This window comes from Stegodyphus dumicola, chromosome 6 (genome assembly GCF_044657685.1).
Source record: "Stegodyphus dumicola isolate Sdum_Otavi_A_Nest chromosome 6, ASM4465768v1".
NCBI classification, from domain to species: domain Eukaryota; kingdom Metazoa; phylum Arthropoda; class Arachnida; order Araneae; family Eresidae; genus Stegodyphus; species Stegodyphus dumicola.
Genome location: NC_140773.1, coordinates 202,345,570 through 202,367,714, shown reverse-complemented (window position 1 = coordinate 202,367,714; position 22,145 = coordinate 202,345,570). Strand labels below are relative to the sequence as shown.

The 22,145-nt window shown below is 30.5% G+C and overlaps 1 protein-coding gene across 7 annotated transcripts in view; it reads right to left on the bottom strand.

The window, feature by feature from the left end:
* The window catches only part of Oseg5 (intraflagellar transport protein Oseg5), a 111,128-nt gene that overhangs the window by 35,897 nt on the left and 53,086 nt on the right, over nt 1–22,145 (bottom strand). For all 7 annotated transcript variants that reach the window (XM_085819347.1, XM_085819351.1, XM_085819353.1 and 4 more), the window contains 3 exons: nt 20,219–20,308; nt 10,560–10,732; nt 4,154–4,277 (listed from right to left, as the gene is read on the bottom strand). In XM_085819347.1, the coding sequence (XP_085675473.1) occupies nt 4,154–4,277; nt 10,560–10,732; nt 20,219–20,308 (387 nt within the window). The remainder of the gene's footprint in view (nt 1–4,153; nt 4,278–10,559; nt 10,733–20,218; nt 20,309–22,145) is intronic.

Sequence of the window (22,145 nt, the reverse complement as noted above, 5' to 3'; positions counted from 1 at the left end):
TTAATTCGGACACCCATAATTCGGAATGATCTATAATCCGGACATCAAAACTAAAAACTTTCTGCGCATGCGCCGCGTTGACACATGCGCATAGGCGTTTACGCGTGCGCCTAAGACCTTTTACGACTGCGCATATCAGTGTGCGCAAGTGCAGAATACGTTTTCGCGTGCGCGTTTTATGTATAATGGACGTATAAGCAAAAATTATCTAATTATCTATTTCAGTTAATGTTGATGATTGCGTTGTTCCTTAATTTTCGAATTGGATCCGGCTTATTATTTTTTGCAGACTGTAAGAGCAATTTTATAAAAGTAAGCTTAAACTTTCGATTATATCAAATAGAATTTCCGATATATATTTGTTAATATGTAAAGAATCAAAAGCGAAAGTATGTTTTGAAATCCGAAATCTGTTTATCAATTTCACGCTGCTCGGCGGGGGGGAACGCCGCGCCGCGGCGGGCGCGTAATGAATTGGAAGTTGATTTGTCAGCACTATCCTTATCTTCAGCGCAGATGTTTTTATTTGGCTTATAATTCCTTACCAAATGTAGTATTTCATCTCGATATGCTCCGTCTTTGATATGATTTAAAACAAGTTCCTGGTCATTATAATTCGCTTCCGATAGCGAAAAAAAGTAACAGAGGTTATTGAAAGCGAAAAAATTTCGATTGACAAATTAGTCGGTGTTCTTGACACAGCAATTATAGGACTTGAACAGCGGAACTTTGTAACTGAACAAGAAATTATGTCTGTTTAATAGAATTAAAGAGAAAGTATTATCACATGAAACGAAGCAAAACTTAAACAACTTACATTAAAAGAAATGTTTAATAAAGTAAACAAATAAATATTAAGCTTTTTCTTTTTGCAAATTTTGATACCCTTTAGATCATAATTGTTCTTTATTTCATAAATTACGGTTTCATATTTTTAATTTTAGAATTTCTGCATGCCATCTTACGAGATTTAAACTGATGATCTATAATCCGGAAAAATCGATAATCCGGAATCGCCGAAGTCCCGACGAGTCCGGATTAACGACTTTTGACTGTATTACCTACTATATAATGAATTGTATTTCTGAACTAAGCAAAGAACATGAGGTTTATTTCCCTAAACTCCATCCCTATTTTAACTGAGAATACCCAAGAAAAGTCATTCTACTGCTACATCCTGCTATAGTCAATCATTTGAGAGGATTTTCAGATCAACAAACTGTCAGTATCTTCATCCCACAAACATCAGTTGTCTAGGATTTTAGGTTATGCTCAATGGCTGCAACTCTTCCAGTTTTTCAGCACACCTCCCAGTCTTCTGGTAGATCAGTAAGTCTCCAGTTTTTTAATTTTTATCTTTAATTAAGGAAAACTATTTGAGAGAAATGTTTCCAGCAATAAATAAAATTTATTAAATTAATGAAACTTAAAAAAAAAAAAAAAAAATGTGCAAATTGTATTTCCCATCCCTAGTGATAGTCAGCAGAACTTTATATTAGGATTTAAACAATATTTAATTAATTGATATTTGTACTTGATTTAATTTTTAATTAATATATTGTATATTATGAAGTTTATCCATATAATAGTATGTACATTAACTATTAATTTTATTTTCATCATATTTAAAAGTACTTCATTAATAAAAGCTTTCACTATTGAAGATTTTCTTAGATAATGTAATGACTGGTATAAAAGTGTAAAATATTACAAAATTAAAATGTTAGCCTATTTACTTAAATATTAATGTATTTTACATAAGAATCATATTATAAATAGTTCTGTAATTTAAATTATGCATTATAATGCATGTTTACTTTGACTTCCCATTTTCCACTTTTGAAATGGCAGTGCAGTATAGTGCTAAAACCGTTTTTAATTTTTTGTAGTTGGTAGCTGTGGTATGTGCAGACAGCAACTGCTAAGTACCATATGATCCACCACATATGACAGAAAAAACAGAAGTTTACAGAGTTAAATATGCTATATGTGTACCTTGCCCAATCTTACCGTAAAAGCGCAATCATCAAACATTAAACTAACATCCTCAAGTAACTAGAATATTTAGAATTTTTTTTAGCAAAAAATTATGCAAATGAGAAACTCGGAAAGCACAAATAAGACTACCACTCAAAATCTCACTCATAACATCTAAAATGTGATAATATAGTTCTTTTCAGAAGATACTGCATATCCCTCCACCATTGTATCCAACATACGGTTACAAGAATTTGTCTTTGTAACAAAAAAACTTATAAACATACTTCCTGTTGAACCATTTTTGAAAAACAGAAAATGATGCCAGATAGTGTGATTTAACACCAGTAATGGATGAGCATGACATTACAAACAATCATAAGATCTTCACCATAATTTTATATAAACTTGATTGATTCTTGATAAGGCTTTTAATATTAGTAAAAACAGATGCAGGTTAGTTTCTATTTACCTGTTTTTCCTTTGCATTTTGAAAAAATGACTAAAATTTCAGACTTGCTTTCTATGGAACAGCATACAGGGAAGTACTTTCAAAGTTATGGGATCCTGGCATTAAGGAAAATTACCTTAATGGGCACATGTGATTTTATTTGCAAATGGATAAACAATGGTGATGCAACATGAAAAATTATGATAAACAATATAAGTTGTTTTACATACTAGAGTTATAATTTGTTTTTTATCTATCGATTATCTAACAAATAAATTGAGATCTATTTCTTCAGACATCTGGAAGGATGATTAGTGCAAGTCTGGCGGGATCTTTGATGCTCCATAGGACTTTGTAATCCATTAAGATTTTTTTTTTTTTTTTTTTTTCACATCTGACATTGATTTTGGGACATTTTCATAGGCTCATTTGTTCAGAATTTTCAAACATCTGGCATACAGCATTTCTTTGATTTCTGAATAAGCAAGCTTTTAAGGTACATCCAAGTGACAACCAGTTTTTATGGCAAGTGTTCTAACTGTTTAGCAGCTATGGAACTGGTTCAGTAACTATCACCAAAATTATTATTAAGTAATGTATGTAACACATATATCGTTCTTTTCATGAATCAACACTTTCCTCTCCTTAAAAGTATCACCTGAGGTCAGGTCTTAAGGATTGGATGATGTGGACACTGTGTGACTTCTTTGTATGGTCTATTAAATTATACACATAGTTTGCTGCATTTCTTTTAAACTTATTTTCTCAAATTTTTCAAACTTAATTACACGAGCTATCAAAGCAAGTTGAAAATAACATAAAAAATTGCAAATTTTGAAATTAAATATCTTGGTCAATTTTTGTTACACAGGAGTCACACTTCTTGAATTTTTATTTTTTCATACTGGGTATAAATTTTTCCCAAATATGAGTATAGGAACAAGCAGACTGCATTAAAAGTTAGATTTTGTTATTTTGTAAGGATCTTAAGTTTTACTAACGTTTATTTTATTTTTAATCTTTACTATCACTTCTTATTTTCTACTTCCGGCCAGAATTATAAGCGTTAATGTATTTATGCAAAGTTTGTCTGGCGAGCGCCAAGTATTTAAGTTGTGGCTTTTTGCCAAGCGAGAGAGAGGAAGCAGTGAGTCGAAGCAGGCCGCTTACCTTAGAAGTTTTACGCAGTTGCTGGTTGCCTTCCAGGTCAGAGGTTTTAATCCTCTTGATAAATTTTAAACGTATTGTAGTGTTCACAGTTCTCTGTACTACATACGGCTTCCTGTTAATATAAGGCCAATCTTCCACGTTTATTATTTTAAAGTTAAATTAGAGTTTAGTTCTATTTTTATATTTTTACGTTAGACCCCAAGTAGCGGGTCTGTGTATTCCGAAGTACGGAAGTTATTGTAAATAGAGAAAAATAAAGGGTTTTGTATACCCTTCTTGTGTATCCTGTCTACTTCCCACAGTTTTGAACATAGCTTTAGTAAGCTCTCTGTTCCGAGTCAGGTCCTTGCATGTTCCCGAAGAAGGTTAGATGGAACATTGAACCTGATAATTTGACCAAAAAATATATATTTCTCTTGAAATGTGATAATTGAAATTTTTTGCAATTACAATGCTTCCCTTAGTTAATACAAGGAAGTAAAAAGGTGTATTTAATCATATGTAATAATTAGAACTTAATACAACACATTCATTTAAAAATACAATACTGCTTACATCTTTCATTAACTGTAAAAAGTTTGGTTTATCTTCTGCCACATCTAATGATTCCAAATACTTTTTTCTAAATGCTAAAACTGTGTCAACATGATTTCCATGTTTTGCAGCTAGTTCTAAAGCCCTGAAAATTGGTTTTAAAAAATTACTACATATAAACTGACATTTAAAAAATTAAAAGAACATTTTACGATACTTTTTTTAAAAAGAACATTTTAAAGGTACTTTTGAAAATGGTATTTCTAAAATATTTTCTTATATTGTTTTCTTTAAAACTGAAAGAAAATTAATAAGAGCTTGAGAGTCTAGAAATTAATTTTTGATACTACAGTTAATCATACTTTTGATTCTGGAGCACAGATTGAAATGTCATGCATTGCTTAAATTACAGAAATTATGATTTATCAAATACATATCAGAGTTAAATTAAAAGTTTAAACTATCAGCACAAATGTTTAAAATATTCAATTCAGCACAGACGTTTAAAATATTCAATTATATGCATGAAGGTAGGAATAGTAGTTCCACATAAATCATGCCATAATTGCTGAATTTTTATTTACATATTTTGTTTATTTAACTTTTTTCTATGTTTCTTAACCCCTTATAAAAGTAATTACTCATACAAAGTGCATGAATTGCATTTATCTAAACTAAGCAATTCTGGGTACCTTTTTTTTCTATGCGAGAAATTTTCACTGTTAAGAACTTAATGAACTTTTATATTTTTACCAAGACAAATGCAGATTTCTAAATATTTGCATATCTGCAGTATAGGCACACCCTGGAAGGGGATATGAGTAAAAGAGCAAGTATTTTGTCAGATATGGTACAAATAAGGATCTCAAAACATTACAGAAGCTTGGAGGGGCTGTGATTATGAACAGAATACCTTGTACATCCGTGATCTTTAAACTAATGAGGAATCTTTTATTTTTTTATTTTATTTTTTATTTTTAATGCAATGTTTATGAGCCATTATTCCATAAAGGTTGTTGTATACAAGTCAACTCAAATATCTCACAGATCACTATTTTTGCACATAAGAAATTGAGATCAGTTGGTTTATAGAATGCCACATAATCTTCCTCAGGCAATAATTCACAGTTTCAGACTACTTTGGACTTTTGTGCTGGGATTGGAGAGATGATGTTCAATATCGAGGTATGTTTATGGCTTACTTTCAGTGATAGTTATCAACGGGCTATTATTTACACATATATTAACTTTTGAAAGTAAAAATAATAGAAAAGTTCATTTCAGAAATTGGACATAATTGATTTTTTAGACTCTTTGAATCAATATTATTTTCTCCGCCATTCATTTAAGTAAATTCAGTTATAATGGATTTTTCTGTAATCATATAACTCAATGATTAAAGAATACAAACTACTCTTTTTTACATCCCTAAAATTCTATTTTGCATTCTCTGGCAGGACTGAAGGATACAGTTATATGATTAAATTTCAGGAGAATGTTACGAAAGGTTTGCTTCTTGAAAGATGAGAGAGTTGGAACAGATGCACAAAACTTTTTGAAATATTAAAAAAAAAAAAAAAAAAAAAAATCTTTAAAATGCTGAAAGAATATTTGAACTTAATAAATTTAATATTCTTAATAGTTTTGCATGCAATATTTAGAATACAATATTTAATAAATACTTTAGAAAACTAGTATGATAATATATTCACTTTCATAAAGTTATAAACATGAAATTTCAATAGACACTATAAAATACAGTTTAAATTTCCATTATATCTTTCATTTTGAGGTTGTTAATATTTCATTTCATTTTTCCTTTCACTTGAGAAACAGTCTGATTGGGAAAAGATAAATATTATACATGACTTTTACTTTGAAAGCAGCCAATGAATTCGTTATAATATTTAAAATACATGAAATTATTTATTTATTTATTTCTTTTTTCAGTTCTAAGTTTTAAAAACACAAAGTTAGAAGCAGGAACAAAATTTAATTTCTGTATTTTATATTTTCCACAATCTTTTTTTCCCCAAAAAAATAAGACAATGAGTTTCTGTTTCAGATTCTCATTCGTGAGTGTTATTGATTAGTTACTATGTAATTTTATAATTTTTATTTCAAAATTTTATAATTTTTTATTGAAATTTATAGTTCTTAATGGCAAATTTCCATTTCATGATGGGAAAAAACTATCATAAGAAACAATGTTTTCAGTGAAAGAGAGAATTCTATTTACCATATGAATGCATGATTATTTTAAGTCTACAATTTAGTCATATATTTGATTTTATTAAATTAATAAACAATTTAATTGCAATAATTAAATTAAGAATTATAATTAATAAGAACTATCTATGTATTTCTGTTTTTTCAAAAGAATGATTCCAGTAAACGTACATTTTTTCTGAAGTGTTTAGTTATAAAATTAAACATTTCTGAAATTCAAAGCAGAAGAGAAACATGCTAAAGTAAAACATAAAATTAGCAAAGCAACAACCTCGTGTTTGACTAAATCTATGGCAAACACAAAGTTATTGCTCTAATTTAATATATCGCAAATTGTATATTAAATAAATTTTCCAAAATTTCAGAAGTTATGTATTAATAAATAGATTTTTCAAAACATATAACTAAGAAAAAATTTTATAACCATTAAAAATTTAATTGTAAGTTCTGCATTATTCATAATCATGAAAATAAAAATTTGACAGCCTTAAGTTTTGCCACACTTTAATGATACATATAGATCTTTAAAAAATGATAATAATGAGAATTATTTAATAATTTTACATTTGTTACTGCATTCTTGAAGCAGGACTTTTAATCATTAAATAATGAAGAAATTTTTTAATTTAATATATAACTGTTATTATTTGCAAAAATATAGATTAATAAGATTATAGGGAAGTAAAATTAATGGTCTATGTTTAAGATTTTAATGAATATCCAATGTTTGCTCAGATACTATATTTTAAATATTAACTTATAGTAATAATAACAATAAAAAAATCTGAAAGGTTTCAGATTTTAAATTATGTCTAAAGGGGTGTTTTTTAAACATTTTATGTGTTACCTTTATTTATTAAATATCAAAAATATCAAGTTCTTCGCACTTAAAACGTAAAATTGAGTTCAACAGCAATATTGAAAAATAATTTTTAATTGAGCATATCTTTAGAATTTCAGATATGCAATCTCAGGGTCTGGAGATAAAAATGTTTTTTTTTTTTTTTTCTGTACAACGTTGCCATCGCTCGCTTTGAAATCCTTGAGTTTGTTAATCAAAATTCGTTAAAGTTTTACAAAATATGAAATGAATAATAAAACAAATTCCATATTTTAAATTTGGGCTTTCAGATTATCATATTCGCAGTAGGATTACGTCATTCAAAATTGGATGGCTCTAGGTACTGTTGTTTTATCACAATGAGCAAAACATACATATATTTATGTAGATTCTTCACTATTTAATTTCTTCAAATATAATACAGGGCAATAGTATTTGATGGCAATGACTTGAAAAGTGATACAGCAGTTTAACATTTTCAATGCAAAATAGCAAAATGAAAACAATATTCCTTCAGGGACAAAGCCCCTTTGGACTAATAATAACAGAGTTTTTTCTTAACTAAGAAACTAAGAAAAAAATCTTAAAAATTTTTTTTTTTAATAATTTATTAGACACTACTTATATAATTCAGCCACTGATTTCTTTACAAGTATTTGGCCCAAAACAAAATTATTTTTCAAATTAAAAAACTTTTTTAACTAATGTTATATATTTTAAATGATAATTGCTTTTAGCTTTTATCGTGTTAGATTTAGACTAATAATCTATCACAATGTATTCACAAAGTTGCCTATGTTAATTATTTAATTGATAAATATCTATAAGAAATCAAAATTTTGAGAACATTAGATTATATTTTGTATATTAAATGTAAAAAAATTGACTAATTGTATAAAAGGATTTTTCTTTCATTCATTTATGAATTATTCATGCAGGATGTAATCACAAATACACATTTTAAAAAAAGGAATTCTCAGTCAACCTCCATGTGAAGAGTCAGTCAACCTTCACATTAACAACAAAAACAGTGAAATTTTAAACAGGTTAAAAGTCTTTTTTGGTAACTTTATGAAATACATAAGAGCACATTAGATGATTTTATCCTAAAATTGCAGAAAAAATTAAGAAGAAGAAGCAGAAGAAGGCGTGAAAAAACACAAATCTATTGAAATCTCATTATGATTTCTTCGAATACTCTATCAAATTTTAAAATAATTCAAATTTGTAAGGCATTCCTTGCCTTGTGTTTCTTCAGTTATCATCAGTTTTCCCTTTCTATCCCAATGATCCACAATTAATGTCTGTAAAAGTATGTCTATTGGAAAAAATGTCACTTCCTTTTTCTTTCTGCAAATAACTAACTATCTGAGACAGACTGTCTCCTTTAGCTATGACACTGGATTATTTCTACGAAGTATTTCTTCACTACAGAATCTAAATTCTCATTGATCCACTCACTGAACAAGAGCTTGCCTAAGTCTTGCTGTTAGATCCCCACCCCCACTATTGTTTCCTCGGTTGTTCTGCATCTTGTATTTCTTAAAGGTTTGTGGATTTTTGATATTACATATGAATACGGATACTTTAAAATTCTACCTTGCCTTAGAAAATAAGAGTGGGATGGTCTTTCATGAGCTTGTGATCAGGCATTGCATTCTCTTTTACTGTAAAGTCTCCTTTTTCGATCTTTTCTTCAAAAATGACCAATCCAACTGTAGCAAAAAACTTGTTAACTTGAGGTAACACTCAGAAATAATTAAATCAGGGAATTTGGCAGTGAATGTTGCAGTTGCTCTAGCGACTGAACTTTTAATCTTTGCAAACCTTATAACACTCTCCTCTTAAATTTATCAAACCATCATCTGTTTTCTTTGAAGCCTTTTTTGTGTTAATGCATCCAGTACTCGACATTTAAGGCCTTTGTCTTATCACACATAAAATTTTCAATCTCAGTATCACTTACTGGTTGCTTCTCCTTCATTCATACATGAAGTAATTTTTCTGCATCTTCCAGAACAAGTAGACATTACGATAGCAACTACTGTTGCATCTAGCCATCCGTTTTTTTTTTTTTTTTTCTTTAATACTGGGTAAATTGTTGATGAAGATTTGCTATAAAATCCTGCAATATCACACTACTCGCATATCTCCTGTGTGCCTCATAATGATCTTAATTTCAGTAGCAACAATCTTCTTCTTACAACCAACCTTACTTTTCAACCCTTTTCTCTGTGAGGTCCAGTGACAGAATGACTACTAAAGAGCTTTTAGACACAAAATAAAAAAGAAATATGTTATGCACACACATGTGGTCACCATACTACAGTAAATAGTATATGCTTGTATAGATGATACTATATGAGTGAGGAACTCTAAATGGCTCTGACCATAGGAAATGATTACCCACAGTCTTTCAGCCAGTGAAAGAAGAACCATCAGTGTGATCATCTCAAACTCAGCAGACAGAGCATACTTGTACTGCTCGTTTGCTCCTTTATTAAGGCAAAATTTATTAAGAATTTTTGTTCATTTTGCAAAACACTTGCAAACCAAGTTATTTTCAGTCCAATGTTTGACTGCATTTTGAATGATAAAACACTGCAGACCTGAAAAGATTAATTATAGAAGCTTTTTCATAATCAGTTTAAACAATACTTCAGCTAAGATTTTCAACTATCTGCATGTGCTTTGAATAACAAGATTCACTCATCAAAAACTGTTAATGATGTGACAGAAACTACTTCTTAAATTATGGTAAGAATTAGCAAATCTATAAAATTGCTGTTCCAGCAATTAAAATTTTAAATTTATCAATGAGCTTTGGGTTACCTTGTATGTGAAAGCAGCTAATAAAAATTAATAAATTTAACATATAAGTATTTCTTTCCTTGTATAAATTATTTACATTTGTATCTACTTTATTTTATTTATTTATTTTTATGAAAAACATTTCTTTTTAAAGCAATGAATCTGAATAAAATTTGAATGGTCTTCAAGAAAACAAATTTAAATATTCAACTTCGAATTCATGTTCATAAATAATTAGGAATCCTTTTCAACAATAAATATTCTCTTTAAAGATATGTTTCAAATAATTTAATAATTTATTTTATGATACATTTAAAAAATAACTAAGCTAATTTAATAAAATTTATTCTAAGATTGTTTGTAAAATGATTGATATCTGAACAATAAAATTTCACTGTTTCAATCTTTACTTACATAAAAAAAAATATCAGTGCACTTGAGTAAAATTTGCATACCAATTTCAGAAAGTGCAACATTTTCCATCCCATTCCTTTTTAATAATATGATTATGTTTATGATATGCAAGCAACAAAGATTGCAAATTACCTGTCCCATTTATATAAACGCAGATTCAACATAATAGCTCTAAAAGTTAATCCACCAGTTAATAAAATAGATTCTGCTTCTTTGTTGTTTCCAGAAAGAAGAGCCATTTCAGACATCTGGAGATCTTTCAATGGTAACTTTTTAATATATTGAATGCATTCCACTTTATCTGACTAACAGGGAGAAAAAAAGTTATTCAAAATTTTAAACTGCTGATAAAAAAATTTACAGAACTTAAGAATGCATTTATATGCTTGATTCAAATAAATACTACATGAAAATAGAATGCAAACCTTTTACATTGCTTTTTTTATATACATGTAAGAAAAATAAAAAATATGTAAAAGATTAAATTAGCAACATAAATTTCCCTTCTCTATTCTAAAAATAGTAACCCCTCTCTGCACTGTGTCATTTCGGGACTATTCTATGTCATATGACTCTTACATAATTCTGGTGATGTAAATTGAACTAAAACTCAAGCAGCCAATAATAATTTTACAGCAATATTAAATATGCAATCAAAATGCTTTGAAAACCAAAACTAACTCAGTTTGGACTAGAAGAGAAACACGCTAATGTGACAATCAAAATCGTAAAGAACAACCTTATATTTAGCGTAAGTATAATGAAACACTCAATCGATTTCGAGGGCAGCTAAAGGTCCCTCCTCATCAGGAGAAAGAAATACATAGAAAGAAGAAAATAGGAGAAGGAGTCACAGAAACACGTAGTGCTTATCAGCACTGCACGTGGTTATAACTAGATTTTTAATCAGAGTTGCACTGGCCACCTACTTTTACTGAGCCAGGCTGTCTGATCAAGCATAAAGAAATATTAGCGAAGTTAAAATAGGGAGCGAGGGGTAAATGCACCTTACGCTCAAAATCTGAACTTCAAATAATGGAAAGCAACCACTGAACGGATTTTTATACCCTCTGGTAGTACCAAGCGCGAGGAGGTAACGCCATCTATCGGCAAAAATAATTGAATTAAGATAGTAGAATTTTAAAGGCATTAGGAAGGACTGGATTGGACTTCAAATCATTAACTAAACTTTCTAAATCTTTGTGAATGTGAAAAGCCTCAAGAAAATCCAATTCGCCTATGGAAGAAGCCTTTTGGATGATTTTTGCAGACCCAAAATCAAAATTATGGTTAAAAGTCCAGCTATGATACGCTATTGAAGACTTGTTAATTTCGCCTTTTTTGACATAAGATTCATGTTCCTTGATACGAAACTTCAACGCTCTTTTTGTTTGGCCAATATATCTTAAACCACACTGACATGATATACTATAAATTCCCCAAGAATTCAAGACAGAAACGCAATCTTTTAGAATCGAAGGGTGAATTTTATTAATAGGGGAGAAACCGACTTGAAAATTGAATTTCTGGAGAATCCGTGCAATTTTATAGCTAACAGAAGGATAAAATGGAAGCACGACAAGGTCATTAATATTATTTCTAACAGTGGAATGTCTTCTTTGATGGGAATCTGGAAAAAAAAAAAAAAAAAAAAAAAATTCAGATTCCCATTAAAGAAGACATTCCACTGTTAGAAATAATATTAATGACCTTGTCGTGCTTCCATTTTATCCTTCTGTTAGCTATAAAATTGCACGGATTCTCCAGAAATTCAATTTTCAAGTCGGTTTCTCCCCTATTAATAAAATTCACCCTTCGATTCTAAAAGATTGCGTTTCTGTCTTGAATTCTTGGGGAATTTATAGTATATCATGTCAGTGTGGTTTAAGATATATTGGCCAAACAAAAAGAGCGTTGAAGTTTCGTATCAAGGAACATGAATCTTATGTCAAAAAAGGCGAAATTAACAAGTCTTCAATAGCGTATCATAGCTGGACTTTTAACCATAATTTTGATTTTGGGTCTGCAAAAATCATCCAAAAGGCTTCTTCCATAGGCGAATTGGATTTTCTTGAGGCTTTTCACATTCACAAAGATTTAGAAAGTTTAGTTAATGATTTGAAGTCCAATCCAGTCCTTCCTAATGCCTTTAAAATTCTACTATCTTAATTCAATTATTTTTGCCGATAGATGGCGTTACCTCCTCGCGCTTGGTACTACCAGAGGGTATAAAAATCCGTTCAGTGGTTGCTTTCCATTATTTGAAGTTCAGATTTTGAGCGTAAGGTGCATTTACCCCTCGCTCCCTATTTTAACTTCGCTAATATTTCTTTATGCTTGATCAGACAGCCTGGCTCAGTAAAAGTAGGCGGCCAGTGCAACTCTGATTAAAAATCTAGTTATAACCACGTGCAGTGCTGATAAGCACTACGTGTTTCTGTGACTCCTTCTCCTATTTTCTTCTTTCTATGTAATTCTTTCTCCTGATGAGGAGGGACCTTTAGCTGCCCTCGAAATCGATTGAGTGTTTCATTATACCTACGCTAAATATAAGGTTGTTTTTTACGATTTTGATAACTCAGTTTGACTTAAGATTTCATGCTGAACATCACGCACTTGCTTTCCAAGCTTTGGCCTACCTACACTGCTGTCTGTCTGCTGCTGCTGCTTTCTTGCTACAAAGTTATCAAAAATGTAAGCCTTTTGGAACAGTCACATTTAATGTGCCCATTTGTGTGTAGCCGTAACATGTTGCTGAAAATAAAACTGAAGATTTAATCTGCCTTTGCCTCTAATTTCCTAGTCTTTATGGATCATCTACGCCAAGGATGTCAAACTCGCGGCCCACAACAAATATTTTTGTGGTCCGGCCAATATATCGGCAAATAATAATATATAATAATAAAATAACATATCAATGAAGAAGAAAATGAAATGTTTACTGCCAAGTAATTAATGATAATTTATCCAGTGGTTTTACTCACAGCGAGCTGACACACACACTACTTAAATTACAAATGCGTGTGAGTAGCTTGCGTTCAGCTACCTTTGGCTTTTGGGGAACACGTGCACTCAGAACTTGTACGCATCCTCCGATAGCTGAATGTGGCCGAACTCATGGTCTCAGTTTTCCAATCATAGTTTTGTACGATATATTGGTGCATGCATGTGCATGCACTTTGCTTTATTATTAATTATTACTTAATTCATATTGTTACGGATTTCATAGTTATTTATTTATTTACTTTTTTTTTTATTTATAATTGTAATTAGATTTGCTTCATGTTGCCTTAGCAATGCAGATGATTTTTGAAAAGACAGCTGTGTTGGAAGGTTAAAAATAGAACAGCGCGTGCATTTAATACCTAATAAATAAATATCTGTTAATTGCTGTTGCCATCCACAAAAATACAGATATTTATAGATGTTTCCAGTATATTCGAGAAATTAATTATAAAGCTTATAAAAGCCGAGAACAAACAACTCATCTCAGTAGTAGCTGTAGTTCTAGCGAACTGTTTGTTTACTTAATGCTGTGATTGATTTGTAGCGATTTCGCTGTGAGATAGAATCAGTTTCTCTGTTTTGAATTGATTTTTGCTAAACGTCTGACATTTTGTGATATTGTTAGAATATTTTTGAAGAAATATTTCAGCATTCTGATTTATCTCTTGTGGAAAGAATAAATTTTTGTTAACTTTTTAACGTTAACCGTGTTTATTCCAGCCCTTTGTATTCAGTATGTCTATATCAAAACCAAGTGGTAGTAAAATTAAACGAAAAATCGCTGACAAACATAGAATATTCCAAGTAAAATGGGAATTAGAATATTTTTGCTGTGAAATAAAAGATAAAATAATCTGCTTGATATGTAATAATACTATTAATGTACCAAAGTTATATAATATTAAACCATTACGAACAATACAAATCGAAATATAACAATTACGAAGGATTAATGAGAGAAGAAAAGTTGAAAGAGCTCAAGTTAGGAGTGAAAAAGCAACAGTCCATGTTTAGTAAAGTATTGTAAGAAAGTGAAGCGGCAGTACATGCAAGCTACGTCTTGTCCGAGTTGATAGCTAAACATTCGAAGCCTTTTACTGACGGTGATTTCATCAAGGAATGCCTAATGAAAGCTGGAGAAATTGTTTGTCCTGGAAATGTGAAGGCTTTTCAATCAATTTCATTGTCTCGAAATACAGCTGCGAAAAGAGTTACTGATTTAGCCGCGAATTTAAGTGATCAAATCAAAGCAAAATCATCTAGTTTTGAAAGTTTCTCCATTGCCTGTGACGAGAGCACGGACATTAGTGGCAAAGCTCAATGAGCAGTATTTCTTCGTTCTTGTGACAAGAATTTTAACATTTTTGAGGAATTACTGGAACTAATACCGATGCCTGGTACTACCACAGAAGATATATTTACTTGTGTTTTTGGACTTCTGCAGAAATACAATCTACCTTTGGCAAAATTAAATTCTGTAGCTACAGATGATGCTCCATCAATGACAGGAAAAAACAAGGGCTTTTCTAGCATTACTAAGAAAAAAACTTAGTGAAATTCACGGTTCAAACATTCATCATATGCATTATATTATACATCAAGAAGTTCTATGCACGAAAGTAATAAATATGGAGAATGTTTTCTCATATATAAAAAAAGTTATAAATTTTATAAGATTTCGAGGTTTAAATCAGCATCAATTCACTGCTTTCTTAAGTGAGTTAAATAGTGAATATTCGGGTTTGTCCTACTATACCGAGGTATGTTGGTTATCTTGCTCCAAGATTCTCAAACAATTCTGGGATTTGAAAGAAGAAATATGTCAGTTTTTAAAAACGAAAAATCAAGACGTAAGTTTGTTTTACGATCCAATATAATATGGATACAAGATTTATCTTACTTGGTTGATATAACCAAACACCTAACCGATTTAAATTTATCATTACAAGGAAAAAATCATATCATTACGAACATGTTTGACATAATTAAAGCATTCAAATGTCAACTAGTTCTTTGGGAAAAACAACATAAAAATGAAGATTTGACGCACTTCCCGGCATGCAGCATGAACAAATCAAGTTTAGATGATACTTGTTCGTATCAAAAATACGCAGAAAAATTTGCAAATTTAACAACTGAATTTGAAACGAGGTTTAATGATTTTAGTTCCCTCGAAGACAAATTTTTTTTGTTTTCTTCGATTTTCTCAATAAGTATCGACTCAGTACCCAGCCATATGCAAATGGAGGTGATCGAGATTCAATGCAACTCAAATTTGAAAGCAAAATTCATTGAAGTGGGCGTGCCTGAATTTTACAAATATTTACCAGCCAGGTTTGAAAATACTCGAAAATTCGCATATGAAATTATTTCCATGTTTGGTAGCACTTATCGGTGCGAGCAGTTATTTTCAGTCATGAAAGGTAATAAGTCTCCTATTAGAAACCGTATTAATGATGCTCACCTTGGGTCAGCGTTGAAAGTTATCACTGCAAACAAAATTTCTCCCGAAATAGGAAAGATAAAAGCAGGGAAGAGATGTCAAGTATCAGGACGTAAACATTTAATTTTTCTTGTTCTTTTCTATATAAATATATATATATGTTTATTATTGTATTATTCGAAATAAATCTACGTTTCTATGAATATTGATTTTTTTTTTTTTTTTTTTTTTTTTTTTTTTTGCAGCCCACCTAAAGTTAAACCTTGTTTGTTTGGCCCAAGTGTACCTATGAGTTTGACATCCCTGATCTACGTCATCCAAATTCCTGCTCCTGAATATATTACATACATATTTTACCCCAAAATTCAAAATAAAAATTCTGGTGCACTGCCCCCTTCTACCTTGCTATGTTCTTCATTTTCCGGTATCATTAGATTCCAGTTTATTGACCCAAATGAATTCTGACATCAAACAACCATTCAAAAAGGAGAAGCAAGCAGTCATTTGAATTTTGGTACAAAATCTGTATCTTTTTAGGCAAGGAAATGAAAAAAATTCACCTCTAGAGTGAAGCATTAGTACTGAAAAGACCTGAAGATAACTTTAACAGGTTTATGAATGAACTCCTGACAGAAGGACTGGCTAGCACAAAATTCAGTGAAGGCAGTTAAGTTAAAAAGAAGTAGGGTATCTGTGGCTTAAGAACTCAATTGGATGATATCTGCCTCTCCCCACTGAAATGATACTAATTAAATGATTACTCATTCATTTCAATGAAGGCAACTGTGAAATCATACCCATAAATCTCAACTTAGTGTTATGCAGGAGAAGGGAGTTGAAAATGCATAAAAATACATGTTCAACTTCCTTCTCCTCAGGTCACTTTTTGGGGTTCCATTCTCTAGTCTGAAGCCTTACTACCTCATTCGTTATCGAGGGCAAGTGCCTAGGTCTCTCTTCATCAGCAGCAATCACATCTGCAATGACGGGAAAGCTACATTGAATTTATACCCAAAAGGAGTAAAGCGAATTAGAAGGTACTGACATCTCTCAGCAGAAATAGTAATAAAGATTGAAAAATTAAGAGAATAGAATTTTAAAAGTGTTATGAAGGACTGGATTAGGATTAAAGTCATTAACTAAACAAGATAAATCTTTGTGAATGCGAAAAGCTTCAAGAAAACTCAATTCACCAATGGAAAAAGCTTTGGGGATAATTTTTGCAGACTCAAAGTCAAAACTTGATTAAATTTTCACTATGATTTTCAACTGAAGACTTGTTAATCCTGCCTTTTCAGTCATAAAAGATTTGGGTTCCTTGATGAGAAATTTTACAGCTCTTTTAGTTTGGCCAATATGTCTCAAATCACACTGCAAGATATGCTATAAATTCCCCAAGAATTAATGTCAGAAATGGAATCTTAAACAATTGAAGCATGGATTTTATTTATAGGTCAGAAAATGACTTCAAAATTGAACTTCAGAAGGATTTGTGCAATTTTGTAACTTACAGAAGGATAAAATAGAAACATGACAATGTTATTAATGTTATTTCTAACACTGGAATGTCTTCTTTGATGGCAATATGAATTTTTTTTAAAAGCTTTAACAACAACAGAAGAATATCCTCAGTTAATGGCAACTGATCTAAAAAATTTAGTTAATTAGCAAGCAAAGATTTCGAGGAACAAATTCGAGAGCACAAAATACATTGTAGTAAAAAGAAGCCATTTTCTGCTTAGCTAGTTGACATGGTTTAGCATGTGGATACAAACAAACAGAAAAGGGTTTATTGTAAACAGTAATGCCAACATTAGATTCATTGCACATTATTAGAACATCAAGGAAGGGAAGGGTATTGTTAGATTCAGTTTCAAAACTGAACTGGATGGCTAGACCAATCGAATTCATAACAAATAAAATCTGGGATAAATCTCCTTTATTACCATCAAAAATTGTAAAATTGTCATCTATATAGCAAACTGAGAGACAAAAGGACAGTTTCTCAAATAATTTGACCTCAAAATAGCACATAAAAATGTCAGCAAATACAGGCCTGAGAGAATTACCCATAACTAATCCTTTAGTTTGGTGATAATATTAATTTTAAAAAACAAAGTGGGTTTGACTCAAAGAGACTTTAAGAGAAATTAACACTTCAATTTCAGGATGTGTTAAATGGAACCCTCAAAGTCCAGTTTCAAGACTCTTAGTGCTCCTTCGGCTGGAACATTATTAATCAGAGATTTAACATCAAAAGAAATCATAATGAAGTACAGAGGAGAAATATCTTTAAGTTTGTCAATGAATTCAAAAGTATGTTTTACAGTGAGTATATTATTAAAACGTAAAGAAGAAAATATGGAAATTAAACCTTTGGCCAAAGAGAGTGATGCCATTACTAAGTTGGAAATTGTAAGTTGAAACGTAGTTCCAATTTTGTAGACTTTGGGGGAGAACATAAGACCTAGCACAGCTAGCAATAGGTGAAATAAATGATATTTTAAACAAGGTTGGGGGTGTACGAGAAGACTTAATGGCTGTTTTAATGTTCATGAGGTCAGAATTTCTCTAGGTGTTCTTCTCTCAAAGATCTCTAAGGAATCACACAATATGGGTCTGCATTTATCAGTTTCGTGATTCTACCAATGTATGTAAACTTCCAGTGTATACAAAAAATCCATCAATGTGAACATACTCCATCCACAATGAAAACACACACACATATTGTGGTTTTTTTTAATGTTAAATCACTGTTTGATAATGTTCTAGTAGAAGCACTAAAATGTCTTGAAACTATTGAGCTTTGAGAATTCCATTTCAGATATATTGAAATCGAAGAGTGAATTTCTCTTACAAAAGTCTCTCTGAGTCAAACCTACTTTGTTTTCTGAAATAAATATTATCCCTAAATTGAATCATTAACTATGGAAAATCCTCTCAGTCCTGTATTTGATGACATTTACATGCACTATTTTGAGGTCAAATATTTAGGAAACTATCTTTTTGTCTCTGGATTTGCTATGTAGACCACATTTTCATACTTTTTAATGGTAATAAAGAAAATTTATCCCAGATTCCACTTGTTATAAATTTGAGTTATCCAGCTATCTGATTCCCTTTTGAAACTGAATCTGACAATACCCTTCCCTTTCTTCACATTTTTATAACGCACAATGAATATGATTGCAGCAGTGATGTTTGCTGTAAACCTTTTTTCTGTTTGTTTGTCTTCCGTTCTATGTCATGTCACCCAGCTAAGCAGAAAATGGCTTTTTTTTTACTATCATGGATTTCACACTTTCCAGGTTTGTTTCTCAGAATCCCTGCTTGCTAATGGATTCAATTATTAGAGATCACTTACCATTAACCAAAGATTATCTCCCGTGATCATTGATAAAGCTTTTAAAAAATTTCATGTTGCCATCAAAGAAGACATTCTACTGTTAGAAATAACATAATAAGCTTGTCATGCTTCGATTTTATCCTTCTGTCAGTTATAAAATTACATGGATTCTCCAGAAGTTCGAATTTCAGATCAGTTACTTACTTATCAATAAAACCCATGGTCTGATTCTCTAAGATTCCATTTCTGACTTTAATTCTTGGGGAATTTACCACATATTTTGCCAATGTGGTTTGAGATATATCAGACAAACTAAAAGAGTATTAAAGTTTCACATCAAGGAACAAGAATCTTTTATTTCCAAAAAGGCAGAGTTAACAAATCTTCATTTGCTAATCATAGCTGGAAATTTTATCACAGTTTTGACTTTGGGTCTGCAAAAATTATCCCAAAAGCTTTTACCATCATTGAATTGGGTTTTCTTGAAGCTTTCCCATTCACAAAGTTTTATGCTTCTTAGTTAATGACTTTAAATCCAATACAATCCTTCCTAACACTTTTAAAATTCTATTAACTTAATTTTTCAATTTTCATTATTATTTCTACCAAGAGATGGCGCTACCTTTTCGTTCGCTTTACTCCTTTTAGACATAACTACAACTGTGGTTTTCCTTTCATTGCAGATTTCTGGCTTGACTGAAATCATTAGTGAAGCATTGACACACCTGCATTGAGCTAGATGGAGACTACATTAAATAGTGATTTTTTTATCGTATTATACAAAGAAGGGTATGTTCACTTTACTTGTTGACTCTTGCATGTATTCAAAGCTCAAAGGAGAATATTTTTTAAATACCTCTTAGATAAACAGATTGATTTTGGAGAATATATGCATTTTTTACCAAGCATTATGCATTAGAATATATGCATTTTCCCTATAAAGACGGCTAATTAGCACACAATCAAAGAAGTGACCAATTACAAAAATTAATTTACCTCTTTAATGGCAGCATATGCTATTTCTGCTGTCTTCAGATCTTTGGATGAAATGGACATACCAGCTAAACAAGCCCATAAAGCTTCATCCTAAATAAAACAAGCAAACATTATTCATCTCAGTTTAAACCTCTAAAAAGTCTTACAGAAAATCTTAACACATTTCTTTGTAATTAATGACTATATGTAATCAAATGAGAAAAAGTGTTTAATGCAATTTTCTCACAGCAATACATGAGCACATTTCCTCCCTTCTTCCGCCCTCTTAATTAATTTAAAAAATTAAATATTAACTAGCTTAAGTAACAAATCATTATCTAAAACATTCTAAGCTAAAAGAATTTAAATGTAACTTCAATACATATTAAAAAAGTCTCTACATTCCATTTTCTCACTAAATTTTCACAATAAGTTTGATTCATGTAAAGTCTATTATGTTTCCAAAATATATCCATTTTGTTTATGATTCTACATGTGTTATGCTAGTACATTTTATGTATAACTGGGATTCGTGCTGAATTTCAACTTTTAATTTCTATGACTTTCCTTTTCATGACAAAGTGGAACAACTTCCCTATCCAAACATTATGAACTAGTTAACAAATTATGCATAATTAAATGAATAATTTTATATGCTTACTAGAAAATTCAATAAGGTTGATAAAAAAACTTGGTACCTTCCTTCCCGATTTCAACAGCCAGTAGACTTGCCATGTTTTGGGAGTATTTTTGTGTATTACAAGCAGTGATAACTAACCCACAAATGCACATACCACATTCATGTCTGAGTACATGAGGATCTGCATGCTTTCTTTTTAACTCATTTCACAATAGTTATATATCTGATATAATGAAGTAAATATTCACATACAAATTATTTGTTTTTCTTGTGAAATTTTCATGCTTCTCAAAAGATGTTTTTTTTTGGGAGGGGGTCATTATTTATGAACTAAATAGTACTAAAGCTAACTAAACAAATGTTTTTCACCAATATACTGAAGCATGGAAGTCAGAAGTGACTTCTCTGGAAAGTCACCAATCAGCTGAAGGTTTCCCTGACTTTTTTGGGGGAAAAAAAGCAAACTTTTATTGATTAATAAAAAAAAAATAAATAAAAAAAAAGAGAGAGAGAGAGAGAGAAAGATTGTATTTTCCCTGATTTTTCAGGTAAGTGGAAAGCTTGTATAATTTTAATAGAATAAAGTTATACAAGCATTTAGTTTACTGATCGTAGATTAATCACATATTTCTTAAACACGGATGCATTAAAAAAATTTGAAAACACTACATTAATTTTTACATATTTGACAATGATTTAAATTAAGAAATTACCTTCGGACATTAAACTTGTTTATTAAAATTAATTTAAAACTTTTTAAACATGTCAAAAATACAACTTACATTAAAAGGAAATTAAATCAGTATTTACGTGTAGGTGCAACCATAATTGGTGCAGTGTAACAAATTTTACAGAAGAAAAAGTATGGAGACAGAGAATAGCAGAAACTTGTTTATTACATATATATTTTATACTTTAATTAGGTCTTTATTTCTAATTATTTATAATTTAAAACAATTTCTAATTTAAGTGTCTAAATAAAATCAATCAATAAACCTACTTAACTGTGGGTGTTTGTTTCTTTTGTTCTGTGAGAAATTTCATAGTAAATACTTTAAGAATTCAGGGCAGTTGTTCTGAGTTAAGTCAGCTAATGATTTTGCATCAGATTACTGTATTTATGCAGAAATATTAGTGCAACTTTTTCCACTGTAGGTAAATTACACAAGTACATATTTAAAATTATGTTTAATGCAAAGAAATATTACATTTTGCTTATTAAAAATTTTAAATATGATAAAAATAATGCACACAAAAATGGTAAAGTTGCTTGTTAAAACTGAAGAATTGTAATAGATATGTTTTGGA